We start from the raw sequence: 24,049 nt of genomic DNA, 5'->3' as shown, positions 1-24,049 counted from the left end.
TCTGTGTGGATTTCAGTCAAGTTGCCAAGAGGGCAAACATTGATGGAGAACTAACCCAATATGCAGAAAAACTGTAGCCGACTTTTCTTTTTGCAAGTTGTCCAACATGAGACAACATGGAGGCCTTTCAGCCTACTTTCTCAGAGGGTGGATGTTCACCAAGTTAGAAGGCATACAAAGTTAGTGGTCACTTACTAAACATTCTGGCCGTTGTCTGAATGTGAAATTCCACTCTCGCTAGCAATCTCATGAGGTGGGATCAGCATGGAATTCAACCACAGGTCCTCTGTTGCAGTGTGATTTCAGTTGACAATCCTTATACAAACCCACCTTTTCCAGTGGCTTTTTCTCTGTGGTGCATAAGCACACATAAAGATTTGTTCCAGATGAATACTTCCCTGAAGGAATTCTTCTGTACCTCTTTTTCTATGTGGTGGTATTTCTTTGTCAGTTAGTAGGGTTGGTGTTCTTTGGTACAGGTTATTAGAAACCTTACGGTGTCATTTTACATCTGCACAGAGGGCTGTGGATGCTTTCTCTGAAATTTACAGCGGTTTGTAAGGCATATTAAGAGGGCTTTTAATAAGAAGTGAACTATTCAAATAAAAAGATATTCTCTTTTCTTACTGAAATAGTCTGGCTGACTGTTGACTATTATGGTTGAACAACACAGTCTACTGCTGTTTAGACTCCTAACTAAAACATGTGTCTTATCTCAGTTGTTTTAGGAACACAAGAATGAAAAGCTTCAGCTAGTTTGCAAACACACAGCACTGCTGAATGTCCACTATAAAAAAAGCGTATTGCAAAGTTATCTGGTAGAATGGTTTGTTAGTGCAAAAACAAAATTCTTATTGACATATCATACAGCAGCACCTTCAATTCCAAAAACATGCCCCTAAAGAAAGACAAATGCAGGTACAATGCCTAGAGGAAAAAGTATTCTCAGGACACCGCAAATCATGAATCTCTGGTTGTTGGCATCAACATGGCTCTGTGAAATTTTGAGTAGCCACAGATCTGTTTCTTTTAAGGCATTAAGGTTATTGGTTTTGCAAGTTTAATCCTTGAAAGGGAAGAAAGCACATCATCAGCACTTCCTGTCCTTAATAAATTATTGTATTTATAGCTCTCTGTGGGTGCAGCTCCACAGGAGATTGGAGATGGGGGAGTGAGAAGAAAACATCTGGAACACATTTAGTATTTGTGGGAGTCTGTGCTTGTCTGTCCAGATGCAAGGAAATCCCCAGGGACTCAGAGTTTTTGCAACAGGGCTCCTATTGGGCTGGTTTTGTTAGTGCTGGGGTGCATGGTGTGATCAGTATGTAAAGAAGGGACAATTGATATTTAATCCTATAATAAAATACCTCACAGTTAAATTGGGAATGTTAATTTAATTATTATCTTATAAAATACAAAGTGCATTTGAACTTTTCCAATAGTGCAGGTACAAGAAAAAAATGTTAAAACTTTATGAACAGTTTCCACATATTTCTTCTCCTCTTCTGTGTGAGCGGTTGAGTGACACAGAAGAGGTGAGACTGACACTGGTAGCTCATTATGATGTTGCAATAGATGAACTAATCATTTCCCTGACAGGGATGCTCTGCTGAATCTGCCCTCATGTTTTGTAAACCACAGACTTGTTTCTTCATCATGTGTTCTTTGTTTAGAACTTTTTCTGTTTATTTAGATTATTTATGAATACACAATTTTCTTAACGTATATTCAGTGCCCAAATACACTTTGATTTTTTTTTTATATATAGTTAAAAACAACAATCCAATAAGCCATTTTATTTGTGCTCTGTTAAACTGGGATGGGAGTTTGATTGTTCCTGGTAGTTTTGTTTGTTGTAGCTGGTTCCTTCTTCCACACTTTCGTTATTATCCTGCCACTGGCCTCCTCCCAGTAGTTCAGAAGATTTCCTGTGTGTAGTGTTGACAGTAGCTTTGAGTGGCAGAGTCAGTGTTGTGCAGTGGTACCTTTTTGAAGAAGGTATATTTGCCTTCCTGGGGTTGCGCAGGGCAAGGGATGATCCCAGCCTATAAAACCAACCTTTAGTGCTGAGTTTTCTGTATTCAAGGTGAAGAGAGGGGACCCATATCTCACTGCAAACTCCTTGTCCTAAGATTCTCCTTTGCCAGGAGGACCTTTAGTCAAGAGCCAGATGTAACTCTGTGTTTTTTTTTGAAGTGTGTTCCTATTTTCCCCTTGTTTGCTTGAATCTGAGAGATATCCAGGTGCTGTAGAGCAGGCTACATAGCTGGATCAGTCTTGTCAAGAGGGTGGATATCATTATGTATCTGTATATCCCAGTGTACTAGTTGGTATTTCCAGTCTTTACAGTACCAAACCTTGTCATTTCACTACTGATTCAGTAGAGATTCCAGCTCTTTATAATTTTTTACTGCATTTACATCATAGTGATGTTGTGGAGAGCCCTAAGAACTTGCAAAAGACCAGGGTAAGGTGTGGTAGCAGATGACTACTCAGAAAACATATTTTCTGATTTGCTTTAGAACATTAAAAAATCCTAGCAGCTCTGTAGCACTGAAAGCAAGGGATACCTGTAGAAAGGACTAGGTCTCCTTAGGTTGAACCAAGGCAGTTTGAATCTGTTCATACTGTGCCAGTCACTTGCCATAAATGAGGCCAAGTGTGAATGACTGCTCTAGGCTGATCCTTTGCCTGGTGGTTTCTGTCCTGTGAGACTGTCAAAGCATGTCCATAAATAACCAGTGCTATGGAAGATTATCTGAAAGACTCATTTTAACTTCAGCACTGTGTCTCTGAGAAGCCCAAGAATTGATTTCAGAAAACATATAGATGTAATTTTCCTTTCTATAGCTGAAAAGGAAATACTGACTGAGAAGGAAGCAGAAGGGCAGGTCAGTGTTCTGTTGAACAGTAATGAAGTTCATGCACGTGCACTGGTGAATTGCTTTATCTGAACTAATTGGGATCTCTTCCCTAAGAGAGGCTAAGGCTTTCACTAGTAGTGGGTTTTTTTCTCTTCTGTTAAAGTTCACCAGATAAGAAAAGAGACAGAGGAGGCTGAATGTCTGGCAACAAAATTAGATAACTATTCACCATGAAGAAGGTAACAGCTTCCCCCCAGCTTCAGCTGTAGTGGCAAGCTGATCATGGCATGCTCTTTCAGCTGTATGAAGTGAATTAGTCAGTTAATAAGATCCAGTTCTCAGGGAAGTAATTTCCATTGTCCTTACTGGGAGTTGGGTGGGGATGTCTGTCTTGAGGTAGAAAAGTTGTTTGTCATCGCAGGATATTGTGGCTACTATGATAACAGAGCTGCAGCACAATTTGAAAGGCACTCCCTAAAAGCTGTGTGACATCACTGATACAGAAGCTTAGTGGGCAGTTTGCCTCTGCTGGTGTTCACAGGCTGTGCAGGCTCTTACTTATTTCTGTGTTAGTAAAGTGTTTATCAAAATGAATACTAAAAAAAAATTAGTTGTGAATATCCAACAGTTTTCATAATGCATGCCAATGCATTGAGCTGTGAGCTGGGATTAATTATATGACTACATTTAACTGGGGCAAAATTCTGCATTGAGCCTTTGAGGAGACAGCAGCAAGCTCTTGCCTAAGGCTCCAGAGGAGAAGGTGGCAGGGGCCTGGTAGAGGAGAAGGTGGCAGGCCACTGTAGTTCCCATCTCCAAGATTTTACACTTCTGCTGTGCTCTAAAGGTGAGATAAGGTTGTTGCCCACCTCAGGCTGGGTAAAATGTTTCTGGTGCCATAAGGTAAACATTGCACTTGGTGAGTGCTTCCTGTGTCCAGTCAGGAAAAATATACATGCAGTAGTGTGCTGCAGAGCTTGCTGAGATCTCCCTGCAAAGCTGCTTAGTGAGTGCAGTGCTTGCATCAGGGAAAATCACTCCTGGGAAGCACTTAGGGTTTTAGAGCCTCTTTAGGCTATTTTAATGCTTACCTAATAAGAGTAGAAAGGAACAAGCAGGAGGATCTTATCTCTGGTGTATAAAATGAGCACTGGGAATGTGCTTTGGCAGATTGCCCATTGATGTGTAAGGGATGTTCTGCATTTGTCTGCTAAGCCAGTGGAGGATCCTCTCCAGTAGCTGGCAGAGTCCTCCACATGGCCCTCTCTGCCCATGTGATGCTGTCCTTCTGGCTGTGTGGGGTGGTCTAGGCTGGTGAGAGACCAGTGATCTTCAGAATCTCCATGATCAGGAGAGGTGTCAAATCTGTACTTTTCAACACAAAAGCAACTCTTCCACTGCCTGTGTGTGAATTAATCTGTGATGCAGTTTTGTGAAAGGAGAACTCCAACAGGGGCAATATCTGCAGAGGTTTTTTTTTCCACAGCACAGGAAGGAAAAATGTAAAAAATGGTTGCTTGAAGTTTCACAAGTAGGGCTTTGGGTGAGAGAGATTTTGCTTGACACAAAAAAGTTGTTTCTCTGTTTTGTTCAAAGTGGAAACTGAAAAGCAATTGTATTACCCATTTCATGTTTTTTGCTGTAAAAGGAAAGTTTGCATTCAGTGAGATTGGTCTTGAAAGGCTGTGATTTGTAAAGTAATTCCAGTTGGGTTTTGGTTGTTTCAAACAGATCAGCTCTTAAGGACAGCAAGTCAGCACTCTGACAGCAGTGGCTTTGCTGAGGACTCTACAGACTGTTCTCCATTCAGTCAGCTTCAGGTAAGGTTCTCATCTTGTGGTTGAAATACTCCTGATTAGTGTGAAACAGTGTTTGACTGCTACTGTGACTGTCAGTCTAGGTCTATAAAATCATAGTTTTCAGAGCTGGACCTGCCAAGTCTCTGTGTTCAGACTTGAAAGCCTTTTTAGTAGGTTAATCTGGGTATACTTGGGACTGGAATAAGGTCTAAATTCAGTATGTTCTGTTTGCTGTTACTGGTATATCTTTTCTCACTGTTGATTCCTCTCAGTAGTGGGTAGAGATTAAGGTCTTGAAGGATTAAAGCTAATCTGGTGATTGTTTCATGTTTTTATCATTTTTGCCTTCCCACTGCCCATGTACTTCTCCCCCCTGCCCCCTGCATTTTTTCTTTTTTTTCTTTTTTTTTTTTTAATTACCAATTGACAGAAAGTGAAAACAATTTCACACTAGCTTTACTATGAAGATAGACTAATTTTAGTTGATTTTGACCTTCCATGCTCTTTCTTGTTCTGGTTTCTTTGATCTTAGTCCCAGAAATTGCTGTGATGCTGACCTGAGAGACCTCATGTCTTAGGGAAAACTTTTGTTCCAGCCTGGTGTTTAGGTGTGTACTCAATACACATGCTTGACTGCATTGTATCTAATATTTTGGAGAGCTGTTCTCCTGGTTCTCCTAAAACATTCACACAGTAATAGCCATGATTTGATTGGCCTGTCAGTCAGCCAGTGAAAGGCCTTGAGTTGGATCCTGCTCTCAAGGCCAGCTATTCCTGAGACCTAGACCACAGCCCAAATGAATAAATGGGATTCTGGGTATCTCCAGCAATTTCATCTCTATAGCTTGTATCTGCTGACTTGTTTCTTATGCTACCATGTGTTTCTCCCTTGTGGCACACCAAGCACTTTAAAAGCTGTTTGGCCGTTACTGGGAAGAGTTTTTTACCCTCTTCATCCATCAGTGTTGCTTTTTCATTTTGGTACTGGAATTCTGGGTTTTCCGATTTAGTAGTTCTTCAACTGAGTGCCAAAATAAAAGCCATGATAGTGTTGGTCTTTGTCTCCCTTAAACATCAGCTTAGTGCTTTTCAAGAGCAAGAAAAGGAGTAATAATGAGTAAAGGGAAAAATGATCCTGAGTTCCTGCAAAGAGCATGATCATCTGACATACTTGCTCAGCTCTCTACAGAGCTGTGAGTTGACTGAAGTTGACAGGCATGTTAGAAGGTGACTCAGAGGAGAGTTGGTCACTCCTGATTTTTATGTTGGTTACAACCTGATGAAGAGCCCACAAAAAGTATGTTGCAGCTAAGCACCCTTTCACTGGGATATTGCTGGAGTTTATCTGTGTTGGCTGTAAAGGGAAGAGATTTCTGTTTTCTGTTCTGCTGTTTTGAAAAAGTATTTTGAGGCTGCATGAGGTTTGTGCCATGGAGTTGCTAGGCTCTCCTCTACCCCCTTCAATTCTTAATTCTGACCAAGTGCTGAGCTGAATTCAGAAAATATAGGTGAATGATGCAGCTAGGGGAAATGAGAACTTGGCAGCTGGTGAAGAGAACCTGTGAAAAAATGAAGGGGATACAGAGGAGTATGTATTGTTTCTTAAAAGTATGGTAATTTAGTGCCATCTACTGTTAAATTATTGACTCTAGCACCCATAGCCTTCCTCTGAAACTCAGGAGAGAACTCAAAATTTAACCCATATTGCCTTTCATCTCTGACTTCCTTAATTAAGATTTCTGAGGGAGATTTTGATATTGAGATAGGGTATTCTGCAGAGGGGTTTTGTGTTAGCAAAGAAGCCAGAATTCTCCATCCAAGTTCTTATGCTTTACTCATAATTGAACAATGTGATGGAGGATTAGGAAACAGATAGACACACATGTAGCCCACATGATTTCACCTAAACATTATAATGTTTTGCTCATTTAGTACCTTTAACTTGAAAACCATCTGAATGTGCACATTCTTTCACAATAATTTGTGGCTGTGCCAGTGAGTGCAATGTTAGATGTGTACTTGTGAAGATGAAATTCATGGCTGAAATCTAGATGGTTGGAGAAGGAACTATTGCCTGAAACACATAATCTCTTTAGAAGGAACTAATAGCTAATATCCTAATGGCAGCAAAAACTGCAGAAAGTAGAGATAGGAAAATTTCTAGTTCATGCATCAACTATGGTAAATTTCCAAGAGTGTACTTTATACCACATGCTCTTAGGGAAATGTCTTGTGCACTTGTAAATACAGCAGTCAGTCAGGCCAGCTTCAAGAATGTGCTTTACAATGAATAGCTCTCTTTTTTCCTTTCTCTTAAATGTTTTTCCTGCCATTTGTTACCTACTAAATTAACAACTCCCTCGTCTATGTACTCTGGTTTAAATTGTTATTTAGAATGAAATAAATAGGGGAAGAAGATTCAGGAGAAAGGAGGGATGGGCTAATAGTACCAGATGTGGTCTCCAACTGAGATTAACATCCTGATGTGATATTCTCAGTCTTCGATGATTCTTTATTTAAACAGGCTTAGTTTATGGGCAGACTGGCTTTCCCATTCTTGGTGTTGTCCTGTAACACAGTTTCACTACAGTCTGTAGTTCTCCTCGCTTCTCTGTATACATTTCCTAATGCTACCCTTCATTTCACTGTTGTAAACCTTTATAAATGGGAAATGCTTTGTTCCATGACCCAGCTATCTGTTTGTCATCACCACCTAAAATACTAGCATTGTATTCTTCTTGCGTTACTCTTTTGCCACTTCTATTCTTCTTACAGTATTGAATTTATTGTCAAATCAAAGGAATGTGTGGAGAATTTTCTCTTTAGAGAAAATAAAAACCTCCTTTTGGTGCGATACTTCATTGTACTCCCAATGTATCTGATACTACAGTTTCTTTGTTCTCCTTCACCATTTCTCTTGCACACTAAGTGCATTATTCTTTCTGCTCCCCCCTCCAATGCCCTGTGAAGGTGTTCTTGGACTGATGGCCTGACTCTTGAGAAGGCAGTAGTTGAGTGTCCAGTACATTCACTCCTTTGCTGTCTCATATCTTTCCTAGGTTCAGGAGTCTTTGCAGGGCATGGGAAGCAGTGCTGACAGCTGTGACAGTGAAACAACTGTGACATCGCACAGTGAGGAACAGAAGACACCGATAGCCAAGGAACTGCCCTGTTTTGATAAGTTTGAGGAGGAGGAGGAGGAAGATGATGATGAGGAGGATTATGATGATGATGAAGAGGATATTATCTCTCAAGTAGAGAGACGAAAATCTTCTGATAGCAGAAGGAGTGAAGACAGAAAAATTAGTGACTGTAAAACTGAACAAAATCAAGGACAAGAAAGCAAGTCATCTCATATACCAGAGACAGTCCAAGGAGAGGTCAGCTCTAAAGAGGAAGACATTTCCAGTGAGCAAAAAGAATCAGACCTGCTGGAGGAAGGCAGCGTGTTTGAGTTTCCTCAGTATCACACACACCATATCCTCAAGTCGATGCAGTCTCTGGAAGGTGATGGCTCCTCCACATCATCTGTGGACAGAGTTCAGGTTGCCTTGCAAAGAGCTGAGATGAGGATCATCAACTCACCTGACTCCAAGGCCAGGTGCACTCTGCTTAAGTCAAAAGATCTTCTGAGGAAGCAGAGACTCTGGTTTGCTGAATCAGGCTATCCTCTAAGGCGGTCTCAGTCTCTCCCAACTGCATTGCTGAATCCAGTGAAAGTGGTGTCCTCTGTGAATGTTCAGTTAACTCCAGGAAAAGAGACTCTCTGCAGTCCTCCTTCCTTCACCTACAAGTACACACAGATGGAGGAGGACAAGGAAGCAGCATCTGAGAATGACAGAAGTGAGGAGGAGGCAGCCTCCGGCCATCCTGTGTGCAAATCCACCCTGTTTATTGCACCTTCATCCTCCAAGAAAGAGGTGCCCCAGGCAGGGCCCAGCAGGCTGTCTGAGGAGCTCAGTCCCACCAGGGTACAGAGCTGCCCCCTGCACATGCCAGCAGCCATGTCCCGCTCCACGTGCTCCCTCCATTCCCTCCCCACGGAGTGGCAGGACCGGCCGCTGTGCGAGCACATGAGGACGCTCAGCACCCACAGTATCCCAAGCATCTCTGGCTCTTCCTTCAGTGCCATGCTTTCCCCCTTCAGCTGCCCCTTCTTTCCAAGGCATGGAGTTCCTCATCGTCCTCCTGCCATGAACCCACCCTCCACTGTGGAGATGCAGCTCCGCAGGGTCCTCCATGACATCAGAAACTCTCTGCAGAACCTCTCACAGGTAAGAGGAAGCCTGGCTTTGGCCCTGGTCAAAGGGGCTCCTTATTTTATCCTTACCAAACCAAGGTGATAACCTGAATATTCCTTTGTGTAGTTCAGCAGATCAGGAAAAAAAAAGATATTTTGTCCAAGTCTGATTTGCTACTGTTTTAGGAACTTTTGTTTAAACAGGCAAGTTTGAAGCGTTCAAAGATGGGAGTTTTAGGTTAGATATTAGGAAAAAGTTTTCCACCCATAGAGTGGTTGGTCACTGGAACAGGTTCCCCACAGAAGTCACAGCACCAAGCCTGGTGGAGTTCAGGAAGCATTTGGGCAATGCTCTCAGGCACATGGAATCACTCTTGCAGCTGTCCTGTGCAGGGCCAGGAGTTGGACTTTGAAGACCCTTGTGGGTCCCTTCCAATCAATATATTCTGTGATTCTGTGATCATCTTTTCAATGCTCCACTTTTTTGCATTCAATGTTTTCTTGTTCCAGTTGATCCAGAGTGATTTTTTTTCCAGTATTTTTTATTTTTTAGCTTTTATGGATATTCTTGGATGGCGGGGAGGAACAGCATACTCTTTATCAGCTATTATTTTATTTTAAGATGAGAATCATTAGATTTAGATTTAAAAATGCATATTTATAGAATCACAGAATAGTCTGGTCAATCCTTTGATTTCTCTTCTCTTTGACATACTTCTCATACAGCTGTTAAAAGTGCATCTTTTTCCTTATAGTCGCAAAACTTCAATAATGATGTCAGTGATTGATCTCCGTGTGTTTCTGTACTGTTTCATGCCAATCTTTTCCACTTGCAACTCTGGTGCTAGCCAGCATGTTCTTGATAACATCAGTCTTTTATTAAGAATTGATTTTGTCAGAGCATGTGAAATTTTATCCATCTCATCACTCAGAGAAGAAAAGCTTGAGAATGCAAGCATGTAAATTTTACCAACTACTTCTACTCCTCCTCTCCTGATTGCCAGCTGTTCCTGCCATCCTGGTTCTGCTGTTTTCTTAGGTAGTGGTCCAACTTAGGATCCTGCAAGCTCCTGCAGGAGGCTGTGTGGGCAAGTTAGTTACAGACTCTGCTTGTTTATGTATGAATATGTGAATACTATGCAGTTGTAGACCTGAAATTTCTGTGCATTTTACCCAAGAGCAAACATGCAGCTGCCTGCACCGTATTGCGTGTGGGAGGCTGTAGTGGCCTTTTTTGGGCCCCTCTTATTTTATTGACTTTGCCACTTGTCAGAAGTTAGAGGTGAATCCAGTCTTCCTTTGGTTCTATCAGCTGACCTTGCTTCTCAGAGCAAGATTTGGTGACCAGCTCTGCAGCAGGAAGCTGTGATAACCTGTGTATTAAGTCAACTATTGCTCAAGGTAGTGTTCATGGTGTTCCTGGGAGAAAGTGTTTGCAGAACTTAACCTTCTCTGGAGAATTCAATTCTCTCATGTGTACCACTTGCAGCCTTGATGTGTGTAAGGTTACAGTGTGCTCAGTACTTCTACCACACATACCATGCTAACTGAACCTGCTGAAAAAGAAATCTAAAAAAAAAAAAAAAAAAAAAAGAGAAAAGGACATTGGAGGGGATAATAATGTTTAGCCCACTTGTTCTTCTTCAAGCATATTTGCATATTTTGTCTAAATTAGTTTCATTTTGGGGCCTTGGTCCTTCTCACAGCAGAGATTGGTTTCCAACAGTAGAGATTGAGTTTGACACATAGCATACTCAATGGCTAAAGAAAAAGTTGAGATGTTAAAACATATGATTGTGATTTTAAGAGGAAATAAGGAGGACTAGATAAGTTGCTGATAGAACAGGGAACAGAGAAAGCTGACAGAGGAAAGATAAACCCATCCCCTTGATGTGATCATGTTGGAGCAAGGCTTCTCTATATGAATGAACATGCTTCAGATTTTCCATGACATATCAGTAGTCCTTTGCATTCTTTCAAAATTATATTAGACAAGCTGTCTTTCATGTTTGAGAAGGTAAACATTTTTACTGTTTCCACTGTTCTTTGTTGTGCTGTGTCTCTACATGTAACAAAGCTCTGGATTTTGTCTTTTTGCTCCATATGTTGCTGCAACATGCAAATAGAAATTCTTCAGTCTTGTTTTCGTAAGAGATCATTAGCAAGCTGGGGTCTTTGGATGAAGGCAACATAGTGAGATTATAAACCAAAATGAACAGAAATTCCCCAAACTAAGAACTGAAGAAAATCCCCTGACAAATTTGACTACAACCATGATTTCAAAATGGGGCATAGTTTAATTTGCTCAGTTACAGTTTTGGAATTGTTGTTTTTATCATTAGCTGAGACAATTGAGACTACTGAGTTTTCAAGCATAAATTGTTGCACATGTGTCAGTTAAGAAGTGGTGCTGACATTTTGTAAGGTTGCCTCTTTGCAACACAGTATTTCCATGGATTGCAGAAATCTTAATGCCAGAAAGTTTGTGTTTTAGGGCTGCTTTTGGAGTGTCTGTGCGTTCCAGAGGGTGCCTTTCCCATTTCAAATTGTTTGTTTCTTCCCCCTAGTACCCAGTGATGAGGGGACAGGATTTTTCAGCTGCCACTGGTTACACTACTCAGAGATCATCCATTCTACCTCTCTACGAGGTAAGTCACCCTGTTTATGGAGTGGTACTCAGTCAAAATAAAATACAAGGAAACATCCTAAATGTGTCACAGATTGTGCTCACTTTGGGCAGTTGCTTGTCTTTGTTCTCAAGAGAGAGCTTCCCACAAATAATGTTAGAAAGGAATTAATCTAAATACACTTTCATGTGTTTGCTTGTATGATACAGCTGAAAATGTTGTTTTCTTGAGTCATTGTGATGGCACAACATGCAGCTTCCATCATGTGCTGAAGTTGCTGAGGTGCTGTTAACTCCTAGGGCTCATCTGGGCAAATGTGGCTACAGGATCCAAACTTACTTTAATTCATTTTCCCATGTAATTCATGATTATATTTTTATTTCCCCAGAATACTTTCCAGGAGCTACAAGTGGTGAGGAGAAATCTAAATTTATTCAGAACCCAAATGATGGATTTGGAATTGACTATGTTGCGTCAACAGACCACGGTTTATCAGCACATGACAGAGGAGGAAAGGTAAAATTACCTTATTAAAAAACAAAGAGAAAATACCCTGGCATATCAGAAAATGTGTTACTGCTCTTGAGATCAGCAAGAAATCTATTCATTTCAATTTGAACAGGGTTGGAGATGAGTTTTTTTGCCAAAATCTTATTTACTCTTTTCTTTATGCATCTTCATTCTAGATTTTTTTACTCTTTGTCTCTTCCAATCTGTATTTCTCACTAATTATTTTTTCTGCATCCTTTCTCCAAAGTGATTCTACAGCTGCAGATATTAATGGTTGTTATAGGATACTTGAACATAGGATATTGCAGGGGAAAGAAATCTTAAAGATTTGATTTTAGATCACTCCCATCTTCGTAGATGTAAATAAAGAATGAAAACTGTAGCATTCAGATGATTTTCCACCCTTCAGTGGCTACTCATTGAGCTACAGATGGCATTCATATTCTGGCTCCGAGTGGTTGTGCTCGCCAGGAGTTGTAGTAGCAGCAGATCTGGAACAATTTTTGAAACTGATTATATATTTAGTTTAGTTGAATCAGCTCTTGGCCTATCACTTTAAAAGTAAACACGTTTGAAATCAGTTGGCTGCCTTAGACTGTGGCTTCCTGGCCAAAATGTAGCTCTGAGTGCTGGGGAAGCTATAACCACAGAGGAGAAGTAACATGTGATTTCTGCATTACTCTGTGGTGCTTGTTCTTATCAGCTTTAAATTTAATTTGATTAGATATATGTAGAAATACTGATTTCTTCTGCATTTAAAGCTAAAATTTTTGGAGAATGTTCTGTGGTACACTATGTGTTTTGTTTTTTCTGTGGACTGATACATCTTGTCTATAAACGGAAAAAGACTTCTGTGCCACGTAGGCATTCAGCTAACATTGCTGTGTCCTGCTTTGAATTCCCTTGTATGAAGTCCTTTACTTGTGGCACTGTCCTGCTCAGTCACCCCTTTGCAGCTGGGTGCAGTGACTGCTTTTGTTCTTTCTGTGGTGGCCTTGCTGTAGATTCGAAGCTGACCAGCTGCAGAGCCTGAGGAAGTCTGTCCGCATGGAGCTGCAGGAGTTGGAGATGCAGCTGGAAGAACGTCTGCTTGCCTTGGAGGACCAGCTCAGAAGTCTGCACATGTCTTCACCTTACAGACCTCAGGCACACATAGTAAGTATTAGTTTTGCAACAGCATCATGTTTTTTCTCCATATAATGTTCATTAGAGAATTGTAGAATAGTTTGGGTTGGAAGGGACCTTTAAAGATGATCTAGTCCAACCTGCAAAATAATAACTCATAACTGATATAACTCTTAGAATGGGATGGAATCTAATGATGCCATGTGTATCAGGGGTCATATTTTCTCATTTTCAGTCACTATTTCACCTTGGGGAAAAATTGTGTGACTGTCTTGGTGTTCATACATATCAATACATACCTTGGGGGGTTTTAGGGCTGAAAAAGACAGACGTCTTCTGTTAGTGCTTTCTTTTTCCTCTTCATGACCCTGAATTTTCACAGTTTTGGTAGCTAGGGCTTATGTCTAAAATCCTTGGAGCATGGTGATGGGCTTTCTGGAGTTCTACACTGATTTTCTTGAGAGATGAGGGCAGAGAGATGAGACATTCACAGTGTTTCTCTCCCAAGAAACAGACTGTGCTTTCTCTCTAGCTCTGCCAATCCTTGGGAACAAAAACAAAAGTAAAAAACCAAAACAAAAACAACAACAAAAAAAAACCCCCACACCAAAAAAAAAAAAATCAACCCCACACACGCAAAAAAACAAAACAAAAAAAAGGGGAAAATCCCATTGTCATGAGTTTTTTCCTCCGTTGCCTTTTGTCGCTCCTTCAGATGAAGACATGGCTGCCTGACAAACAGTGGGCGAAGCTCTGCTCCCACAAACGCTCCCCAAAAGTGCAAGAAGGGGGAGAAGAGGCTTTGTCTGTGTTTATTGGTGGCATGGCAATATACTTTCTCTTCTTTTCCACTCAGCGAAGGACTGTTCCTCTCTTTTTGTGCTGCAGTTCTGCCATCAGCCAAACAAAAGAAGCACAGACAAAAATTGTCATATGCTCTTCCTGGGTTTCATTTCTCTTTCTTAGCCAGTCATCTTCTGTAGAAGCAGCACAGCCACAGGCCACATCTTCCTCTTCAGTATTTTGTCATGGGGAAAAACATTGAAATCCAAGAACAGTAAAATATGGTATTACTGTGATCTCAAGCCAAACTTGCATTCTTTGAACCATATAAATAACTTTTTATTTGTAAATCCTTTTACAGAAGAGTGCCAGCTTTAAAAATGACTGAAATTAACTTTCTCCAACCAGCTTCACTTCCGGTTTCCAACTTTCTGGTTTTACAGAAAGTTTTCTGACATGCAGCATGTTTATATGCTAGCTTCTGAGAGCTCTAAGAAATTCCTAAGTGCATTAACTTAACTTAATTTTTCAGGGTATGTATGGAAGCAGAAGTGCTGATAACCTGTCATGTCCTTCTCCATTGAACGTCATTGAACCAGTAAGTGTTTACTCTGTGTTTTTCAGATGAAAAGAACCAGGAAGACTTTACTTTAAAATAGGTTGCAGGAGATTAATTTGACACATAATTTGAAATACTTTACTCCCTTAAATAGCTTTGTTGATGCAATTTTCCTTAAGCAGATTTAGCTGTAGGTCTAAGTGCCTGTAGAGTCTTGTTAGCTTTTAAGAGGAATATGTAGAAGTGAGATATTTTTTCATTTAGTTGATACAAATGATGGTACTACCTCATTAATTTTCTAGGGAAATTTTTTTTTTATATTTCTGCACATTTTCTGTTACTGAAAATAAGTAGTTCAAAAACTGCAGAAAGGAAAGAGCAAACAAATGAAAATCAAGCCCTTACGTGTGTGCCTGTCAATGGCTCTGGCAAGATGCATATGTGTTGCAAAAGTCGGTGGCTTGGGGAAGAGCCACAATTTTTATTTATGTTGGCTTTAAAAAAGGCACATTCCTTTTCATGATTCTCTTTGTTGCAGTAATAAAGGCAAAGGATATATTTATTCTATAACTGTATTTGTTACATGGAGGGAATGAGTAAGCGATTAAATAAATAGCAAGAAAACATAGTTATGTGACTTTTTTGTTTGCTTATTCAGGACTGTTTCTTTTCTGAATCCTTAGGTCTCTGAGCTTATTCGAGAGCAGTCATTTCTGAAGTCTGAACTGGGTTTAGGACTGGGAGAGCTTGGACTGGAAACTCTCCCAGCAGAGGGTGCAGAGTCGGTATTCTCCCATGGAAACTCGGATTCCTCTTCAGTGTGCTCTGGTCACACAGGTAGAAGAGCCAAGAGTCAAAGCAAGAAGTTGTACCGAGCCTCTGTTGCCTTAACACCAACTCCCCCGCTGAGAGCAGGCACTGGACAGCCAGTGGAAAGCTCTGAGGAGCTTGCAGACTCCAAGCCAGAGGTGGAGCACAAACTTGAAAAAATCCCTCTCATGCCTTCAGCTGATGAAATCCACAAAGCAGTGGAGCAGGAGGAGCTACAGCAAGTCATACGGGAGGTGAGGAAGGAGGGGCTGAGATCTGGGATGTTTGAACTGAGTTTCCTGAAACCTAAAGGCAAGGCTGGTTGTAACTCCTATCCATCAAGGTTTTCTCTTCCCTCTCCAGCCAAGGCTCCATCCTGTTCCTGTGCTGTGTCTGAAAGCTCAGAACATGTCACTAGGTGTTGGAGCCTCAGCTCTGTTTATGTGCAAAGCAGTGGATGTTTTTTCAGTGGTAGTGGTTAGCATGTAAATTAATAGCTAAGTATGGCTGGGAAAGAATTTGCTGTCTCTACTACTTGGTTAAGCAGCAGTATTTTCGATTCCCAAGTGAAAATTTCTGTCATGTTTGCTTGTTAAAACGCCAAATTGGAGTTCATTGAGTGGTGAAATAGTGTTTCTGGAACAACGCTGTAGTAAATGCTAAGTGTACTTTCTAGTCCCTCTACCCCAACCACTAAGGACCATAGGAATGTAAATGAAACAAGCTGAAGGCAGGTGGGAAGTTATTTCAGAGTTTGAGTGATTTTGGACCAATTGTACTGGACTAGTTTTATTGGCAGTCAATGAAAGTGAGGAGTGCTTGGTTATTTTTCCTGTGGGCCAAGTTAAGAAACACAACTAAAACTATGTGTTTTGTTAGTGGCATGACAGAAAAGCTCTCTGGCAAGCAATATAAATGGAGAAAGGAAGCCAAAGAAACTACTTGTTCTGAAATGAAGTGCCTGTGAAAAAGTGGAGCAAACTTTGCTCTGAATACAGAAATGGAAATCGAGAACTTGTAGATTTTATTCTCTCTTCTTCACAAGAGAAGGTTCACTTAGCCTTTAGCTTGTCCCTTGAAGCTTTTGTATGGCTCTGCCATAGACCACTGAGGACTAGGTAAGATGTCACGCTTAGAAATGTGCAACAGACCAGGCTGTAATGCCGTGGTACCTTCCAAGTCTGTGTGTGTTGAAGCTGTGGATAATTGGAAGCAGCTTCACCTTATCTTTGTCTGTGAAATGGATGAGATGCATGCCACTCATCAGAAGAGTGGTCCATGAGATATTTAGTGCACCTTGCACTGTGCTTCTGATTCTGCAGTGAAACCAAGGTGGCCTGTGTATCCAGGCTGTCTGTAAAAATCCACGTCAGTGGTGTCATGGTGGAAGGCTGCTAAAGGAGAAACTGAGATAGGAAGGAGGTAGGAAGGAGTAATTCAAAAGTACTGCAAAAGCAGTTTAGACAAAAACCAGTGGGCTGAAGTCAAAGGACAGGATTATTTCAGTCAATATTTTTTTCTGAGGTTAGCCTCTGTGAAAGTTCCTCTTTAGCTTCATTAGTTGGCAGCAAATAAAGTTGTGTGCTCTTTGCACAGGGATTGTTATTTGGGTTGTGTGGCACTGAGGACATTGTAATGCTGAAAGAATCCACACTGAACTGAGAGGCTACTATTCAAAGATGAGTAGTCAGCAAACAGCTGAGCTTGACTCACTTTGTGAATATTTGAGCACACAGAAAGATTGTCCCTCAGTTTAACTTCATTGGCAGTGGGTTCTGGATCAACTCAAGATTCTCAGCATGAGGAGTTTTGCAGGTCAGAGTGGAGATACATTGGCTCACAGCACTTGGTGGATTTTGCAGAGCCAGAGAATGCTATTAAACACATATCAGGAAAATCTTTATTATTTCCTAAGAGTTAAAACAGAGCATAAACTGAAATGATGCCTTGCTTAAATAGCCCTGTTGTTAGCAAAGGAATTCCAGTTTCATTGTCAAAAGAAAGAAATCTGGTAGGATGCATTCTTGATGTATGCACTCACAAATATTAAACCCTTGTTCATTCCTCCCATTCTCTGTAGCTGACCTTGTGTTTAGGGGAGGGAGAAGCCGGGCAGTGGGTGTGATATGCCTGGGTGGGCTGTAATGCATGTGAACTTTGACCTGTAACTATTTGTTCTGTGAAAAAAACCCATGGTGTTAACTTTTGGCATTAATGGACTAACTCCCTCGGAAAAACATTCAGCAACATGAAGTGTTAAAATAGCAAACAGTAGCTCTCTTGATGAAATGCAGCCTGGTCTCCACAGGATTATCACATGAAGTACTTACTGCTTGACTTGAATAAGTCACAGGGTCACTAGGAGGGCCACCAGGCCCTCTCACTCTGCTCTTCTCCAGTTTAAAATATGTGCTGGTTTAAAGATCTTTCTGCTTATGAGAGTGGAAATTCTGATTTTGCTAACAGTTCTTCATTATAAATGACACTTAATGAAGCTACACTTTAAGGAAATGTATGATTTTCCTGTCATCATCTGCTTTAAGAGGCTGTAATGAATCTTAATGGGACAGAGATGGTCTGGCAGATAATCATCCCTTTTCCATTTTCCATTCAAATCTGTGTTAGCTCAACATCCCTCAAAATGTAGATTGTACATGTGTGCAGGTGTTGGGATTCCTCAGCTTATTATTTTGAGCATAAAATCTCACCAGCTGCTGCCATGAAGGAGTGGCATGGGAAGAAAACAGAATAGGAAGCAATTCCTTTAATTGTAGAAAATTTACTTCAGAAATATAAGCACTGTGAAAAGCCTTGTTTCCATTTCTGGTTGGTTGGTGAAGAACACCTATCTCCAGATTTGCTGTAAGTGGTACACTTCACTCTCAATCAGTTCTTTAGCAGCAACATAATACTGCAGTAATGGTAATTCTTTTCTAGGAGGGGAGGTCATTGGTTTACTGTTGTTAAAATGGGAGTGATACTGTGTTTTCAATGCAATATTGTGTTGGTGTTGTATCAGTGTAGTAAATGTAGCATAAATGAGTGGTTTTCTCGTTTTTCAAATGATCAATTTTTCATTCACTTGCTAAAAAGTAATTGATGGAGCATTCATTGACTGCTTTTCTGTCTTCTGTACAGAGGAAGCCTTGGCAGGGGGCTGTGCCCTCTGCAGAGCAAATAGAAGGTGCACCTTGCCCTAACTAATTTATAATGAAAAAGGCAAATATTGGCCATTGGTCACAACACACGCGCGGTACTGAGTCACTGCGGGAGCCAGTGCTGGCTCACCACACTGGAGTGACCTTGCTGAGTCTGGAGGGGGAGGAAGCAGAGCCTGTGAAAAAAGGCAGTGGAGGGTGGCCTTGTTGTTGTCCAGACAGGAAGGTGAGAAGCAGAGGGCTCAAATAATCAAGGTCAAGCCAGAAGCTGTTGGAAGAGCTGAGAATAGAACAGGAGCTGCTTTGCTTCCAGTCTCTACTTTTTTACAAGACTGTCTGTTGTACTAGATCATTTACTTGCTAATTTGGGAAGCTTTTATGAGCTTTTTTTGGAAAGTGAGGTTTATTTTTCTCTGTCTGTTGAGAGAAGGGTACAAAATGACTGTTCTGTAGCATACTCAGACCCACCCCATGAGATACTGAAGAAGAAGGGCAGAGAGAGCACTGGGGGCTCTCTTATGCCTACTGGACAGTTGGGGTGCTGTGTGCGGGTTTCCCTGTGCCTACATTTCGAAATCCCAAAGCCCTTACTGTGCTGACAGTGGTTCTAAAGCTTTGTACATCAGTGTGTGCATCAGCATAGACATCCTCTGGGCTTTCAGCTGTTGGTGAAACAGGCTCTGTTGCACAGTGGCTTTTCTTTTGTCTGTTAATCAGCAAACAACCCAACTGGAACGCATTTCCCAACAATATCGTAGTCAAGGCAGTCTGAATTTCTGCTTGATGCAAAGTAGTAATGAAATGAGGAACTTTGCCACACTAATGGTTTAGGGATTGAATTGCCTGCCAAAGAGAACAAGGGATAAATAACCTGCTGCTAATGCTGCTGCCACCCTTCTGACGTTGTTGCTTAATCCTTTTGACGCACCAGGAAAAGGGGAGACTAACATGAAAAAGAAAAATGTATTGCTTAACTGGGATGCTGAGTGCTTCTGTGTGACCTTAGGCCAGACTCTGGCTCTTACCCCCCTGCACCTTCTCACAGTTGTTGTCCTCCTCTGTCCTTGGAACTGTATCTGACTTGTCCCTCCTGAAGACCATCCAAAAAAATAAGTTGGTGCCAATGATTTCTTGTACTTGCAAGAAGCCCACACTGTTTTTCTTTGTCATTCCCTGCTCTTTTCCAGCATAATATGCTCTTGTAGAACATATTTGTGTTTTGCCTCCTTTTCTCCTTTGTTTTCTTGACTGCAGCAGTCAGTGCTCTGCTCTTTTTTGTTGTAGCCTCAGCCACATTCACATGCCTGCTACTGGAAACTCTTAGGTGTGTTTTATATAAAACTTAATGAGTAATTCCTTTGTCACAATCCTGTGAAAAATAGCTTTCACTGGCATAGATTAAACCTCTGTTGGCCCATTGATGATGTGAGCAACTGCTGAAATTCTTTGTCTTTACTGCTGAAAGTATGCAATTAGGATTTGTCTCCTTTTCAGTAATTTGAAAACAACAGCTTATGTTCACAGACTTGGACCTGTTCTATTGTGTAATCCATTTGTGAGAGAGATCAACCTTCCTTCCTTTTCAAGAGAATAACAGCTTGTCAAAAAGTAGTGCATTTGGGATGCTTATGATGTATATATCTTAAAATGTTTTTCTTCACAACTTTTCATAGTTGAAATGTATTCTTTTCTTAGCATAAAACCAGATATTCTAAGTGTAAAACATAAATGTATTTGCCATCTGGAAATATAGAACTAGTTTGGTTTTCATTTATATAATTTGCAAGAACTTCAAAATGACTTACAGTTATTTTTTCATCCTTCTAATGTTTTTTCCAGTCACAGTTTTGAAAGTTGAATTTTAGTGGTGCATGTTGGTAGTATCAAACATATCTGCAATATCATTTAGTTTTATCCATTGTTTATATAAATTACTGACCTTTAAACTTTGGCTAATCCCTTTCAGATCAAGGAATCTATTGTTGGTGAAATAAGAAGAGAAATAGTAAGTGGATTGTTAGCAGCTGTATCGCCCCAAAGCAGATCTGCAACTGCAAAACAAGATACACAGCCGTGAAACTGGTACTACAGGTAATCTTTGGGGATATGCAAGAACCAGACTTTATTTTTATTTTAATTGTGTTATATATCATTGCTAACTTATACCTTGCTTTGTTTGCATTTTCTCCTTGAAACGTAAGTTATCAAATTTGAAGTTCATTGAATACAGAGAATACTGATAAGCCTGGATAGATTTAGAAAGTAAGCTGGTTTGTAGTTTGGCTGTCAGCTTTCATAGAGTGGTCCTTGAGTTTTAGTTTCAGTGTGCTCTATGATGACTTTTTATGTGAAGGCATCATGCAAGAGGATTTCTGCAGTTTGCCTGCCTTAGATGTGAATAGTTTCAAAATACATACTTAAAAATAACAAACAGACTTCCAAAAATCTAACTTAGGTCTTCATCTTCCTTTTTTTTTTCCTAAGGTTGGATGTAGTTGGAAGTGCTGTGGGATTCTGCTCTGGGCAGCACCCAGTGGTGGAAGTGCCAAGTTGGTTTTGCTTCAGGAAGTGTTAAAGCTGCTGAGATGGGCTACTGTGTTTGGCGCTGGGTTCTCCGATGTGGACCTTTCCTTGAGTTCATCTGTAAGGACTTAGACACTTTAACATTACTTTCTTTAAAGCATCAGCAAAATTGTGTCACTCTGAAAGGTTTTGTATTTATTTGTACGTCCCTGTTGTAAATTTTTATGTAGCTAATTTCTTTGTCTAATGATGCATCATGAAACTTGAAGATTTCCACACGTAACCAATTTATAAATAACATGTACACATTCAGTCTAGCTTTTTTTAAAAAAAAATAGAAAAAACCCACAACAACCCCTCCCAAAACACTGACCTCTATGAGGTATTTATTGTGCAATAACTGATCCACTTTAAGAGCTTGAAATAACCAATAATGGTTTCCACTGCTGTTACTTAGTGCCACTTCAAAAGAAGGAAACAACCCTGTTACACAAATTGCTGTTAATTCTTGAGGCGGTTACTATTAGCAGAGTGGTAGAATGACATGAGGTTACTCTTAAAACTACTTAAAGTTCTGACACTGAAAGCCTTATCTTTGTGTAGAAGACAACTTTTAACTAATTTTATTTGCTTCCTTGCTGTTTGCTCATCCCTTTATAGGAAAGTGCCTTATTTAAGCACTGGGGTGTTTTTTTTTTTGGTGTTGACTACTTGCAGTCATACCAAGAGAAGTTCTGCTTCATATTAACCAAAATGCAATAAAAATGCTGTCTTCTGAAAGCAATTAGGATTTGCAACTTGGAATGCATGAATGACCTTGCTTATATTATGGGGAAAATGGAAAAAATCTCTTTTCCTTCTCCATCCCTCACAGAGTGTATTTTCAGTCAGCCTGGTGAATATCTGATTGTTCCAATGGAGAAAATTGGAAGTCATTGGAGTTTTTATGTGGTCAAATAGACATTTAGTGGATATATAATATCCCTTTTGGCTGTGCTTGAACTCTCTTTACTCCTTTGCCTTTTTCATCTACTAAAACTCTTCACAGTATGTCAAGGTCTTTAATCAAAAATAGTTTCAAATATTACAATATTATATGAAAAAGTTTATAAAATTTTAAATTGTGTTAGGAAGACACACAAGGGCTGATTTCTTTAAAAAACTGTATATTAAACCAATAAAATATTTATTTTGCCTATAATTTGTGTCAGTGTTTTGTATTGTGCATGGTTTACTCTTAAGCAAAATATGATAGATTTGATCAAACAGTACACAGAATGGGGAACAGCAGGAAAGCCTGGGACTTGGCTTTCCAAAAAGCTTTCAGATATTCAGGGACCCTGGAATGTGAGAGCAGTTTTGGCACTTAAAACCATTGTCTTAAAGTTGTTGGCTTCTGTTGCTGGTCCAAGAAGTTGATGAGGTGACCTCTCATCAGAGTTTTTCCCTGTAAGTAGAGGCAGGGCTTTCTTGAAAACCTTATTGTGCACATTGAAAAGCTGAAATACAAACTCTGGCAGCACTGATACATGGCAATCCATACAAGGTGGTACTTGCAGTAGATTTCTGCCTTGCTTTGCAGCTTGCATGAGCATGCAGCTCCATTCCAGAACACCGCAGGAGATCAGCCAGCCAGAGCCACCTGTCTGCAACCTTCCTTTGCAAATGCAGAAACCCAAAGCATACTCAACCTGCTCCCCTTGTCAGATTAATTAACACTCTTGACCACTTATGTAGGTCCTGTGCCTTTGAGCTGCTCAAAGCAACTTTCCAAGAAAGGTGACAGCTGCAGCTCTCAGGGAGTGCTGGAGGAAAGCACTTTGGGAGCTGGTGGCAGTTGAGCAGGAGCATCTTCCATGGAGACAGCAGCCTGACTTCCTGCTACTCCACCAAGAAAAGTCACTTGCTGGTAATGTCCCAGGCTGTCTGAGGTACTTCATCTTGTAGCTTGTAAGAACATTTGATCTCAGCAGTACAAATCCTAATGTTTAATATATCCTGAGAAATGAAAAGTACTGCCAAATTTTCATCCAACTGATGGAAGTCATATTTCTGAGGTTTGGCTATAATTTAAAATAAAGACATTTCAAAAAGATGCTTATAAAAACTGTACTAAAACAAATGGATATAAAAGCACCTTTTTTCCATAGTCTGGTTAACAAATTTTTGCCATTCTTAAACACACTTCCAGATAATATTTTCTGAGTGACACTTATATATGGAATGCCTATAAACTGTTAAAATTTATTTTAATGGTTCTGTCGTATAGGCTAAGTTGAGTTGGTGTCAACTTCTGTTGACAATTGTTTGTGCCTTAGGAAAAGCCATCATTATTGATGCCTATCCTGGGTGACTTAGCATAATGGTTTTCTGAGCATGGACAGTTTTAATTTTGTTTAATGATTCAAACTGCTACTTACCTTGCAAATTAGTGTTGTCTTTTTTTCTGCCAGCCTGGAATTTGATATGGATTCTATGCAGATTCAGACAGCTTTATTAGTGGCTGATTAATACTGGTCAACTAAATTTGCAGTGAATGAAGCCAGACTGTATTGCCAGAGATATTTTGCATGCATTTCTAAATTTTGCTATGACAGTGACCTTTGTCATTGCCTGATGGCTGTAGGAGTAACAGGAGAACCCACCTGATCCTGTGGCTTAAAGATTTGTACCATTGGTGGCATTTTGGCTTTTTCAGTCATGGGTTGGTCCATGTGGCACCAGGCTTGTTGGAGACAGATTGTGTTCACTGGCTAAAAGGGGTAAAGGATTCTAGACTGTGGGTTGGTAGTGGTGATTTGGGAGGGCTTTAAGCTGGTTTGGCAGGGGGAGGGAGATAAGGCTTGGCTCAGTAGAGATGGGCCTAGGGGCAGCATGCCAGTGCTGGGGTGGAATCAGTAGCTCAGCTGATGTGCTTCTGCAGCAATGCACAGTGTCAGTAACAAACAGCAGGAGGAACTGGAAGCCATTGTGCAGCAGGACAGCCATGACATAGAGCCCCTCACAGAAATGTGCTGGGATGACTCGTGTGGCTGGAGTGCTGCAGTGATG

General features: G+C 40.5%; 1 protein-coding gene across 1 annotated transcript in view; it reads left to right on the top strand.

The window, feature by feature from the left end:
* ITPRID2 (ITPR interacting domain containing 2) overlaps positions 1-22,196 on the top strand; it is a 39,919-nt gene extending 17,723 nt beyond the window's left edge. Inside the window, exons 11-19 of the mRNA XM_058028008.1 lie at positions 4,596-4,684; positions 7,723-8,937; positions 11,471-11,551; positions 11,919-12,046; positions 13,045-13,195; positions 14,481-14,546; positions 15,191-15,571; positions 20,442-20,566; positions 20,960-22,196. Of these exons, the coding sequence (XP_057883991.1) occupies positions 4,596-4,684; positions 7,723-8,937; positions 11,471-11,551; positions 11,919-12,046; positions 13,045-13,195; positions 14,481-14,546; positions 15,191-15,571; positions 20,442-20,552 (2,222 nt within the window). The 3' untranslated portion in view covers positions 20,553-20,566; positions 20,960-22,196. The remainder of the gene's footprint in view (positions 1-4,595; positions 4,685-7,722; positions 8,938-11,470; positions 11,552-11,918; positions 12,047-13,044; positions 13,196-14,480; positions 14,547-15,190; positions 15,572-20,441; positions 20,567-20,959) is intronic.
* Positions 22,197-24,049: the final 1,853 nt, after the last annotated feature.

Source organism: Melospiza georgiana, chromosome 7 (assembly GCF_028018845.1).
Source record: "Melospiza georgiana isolate bMelGeo1 chromosome 7, bMelGeo1.pri, whole genome shotgun sequence".
In the NCBI taxonomy this organism is placed as follows: domain Eukaryota; kingdom Metazoa; phylum Chordata; class Aves; order Passeriformes; family Passerellidae; genus Melospiza; species Melospiza georgiana.
The sequence above is the reverse complement of the archived record's forward strand: the minus strand, read 5'-3'. Positions and strand labels throughout refer to the sequence as shown.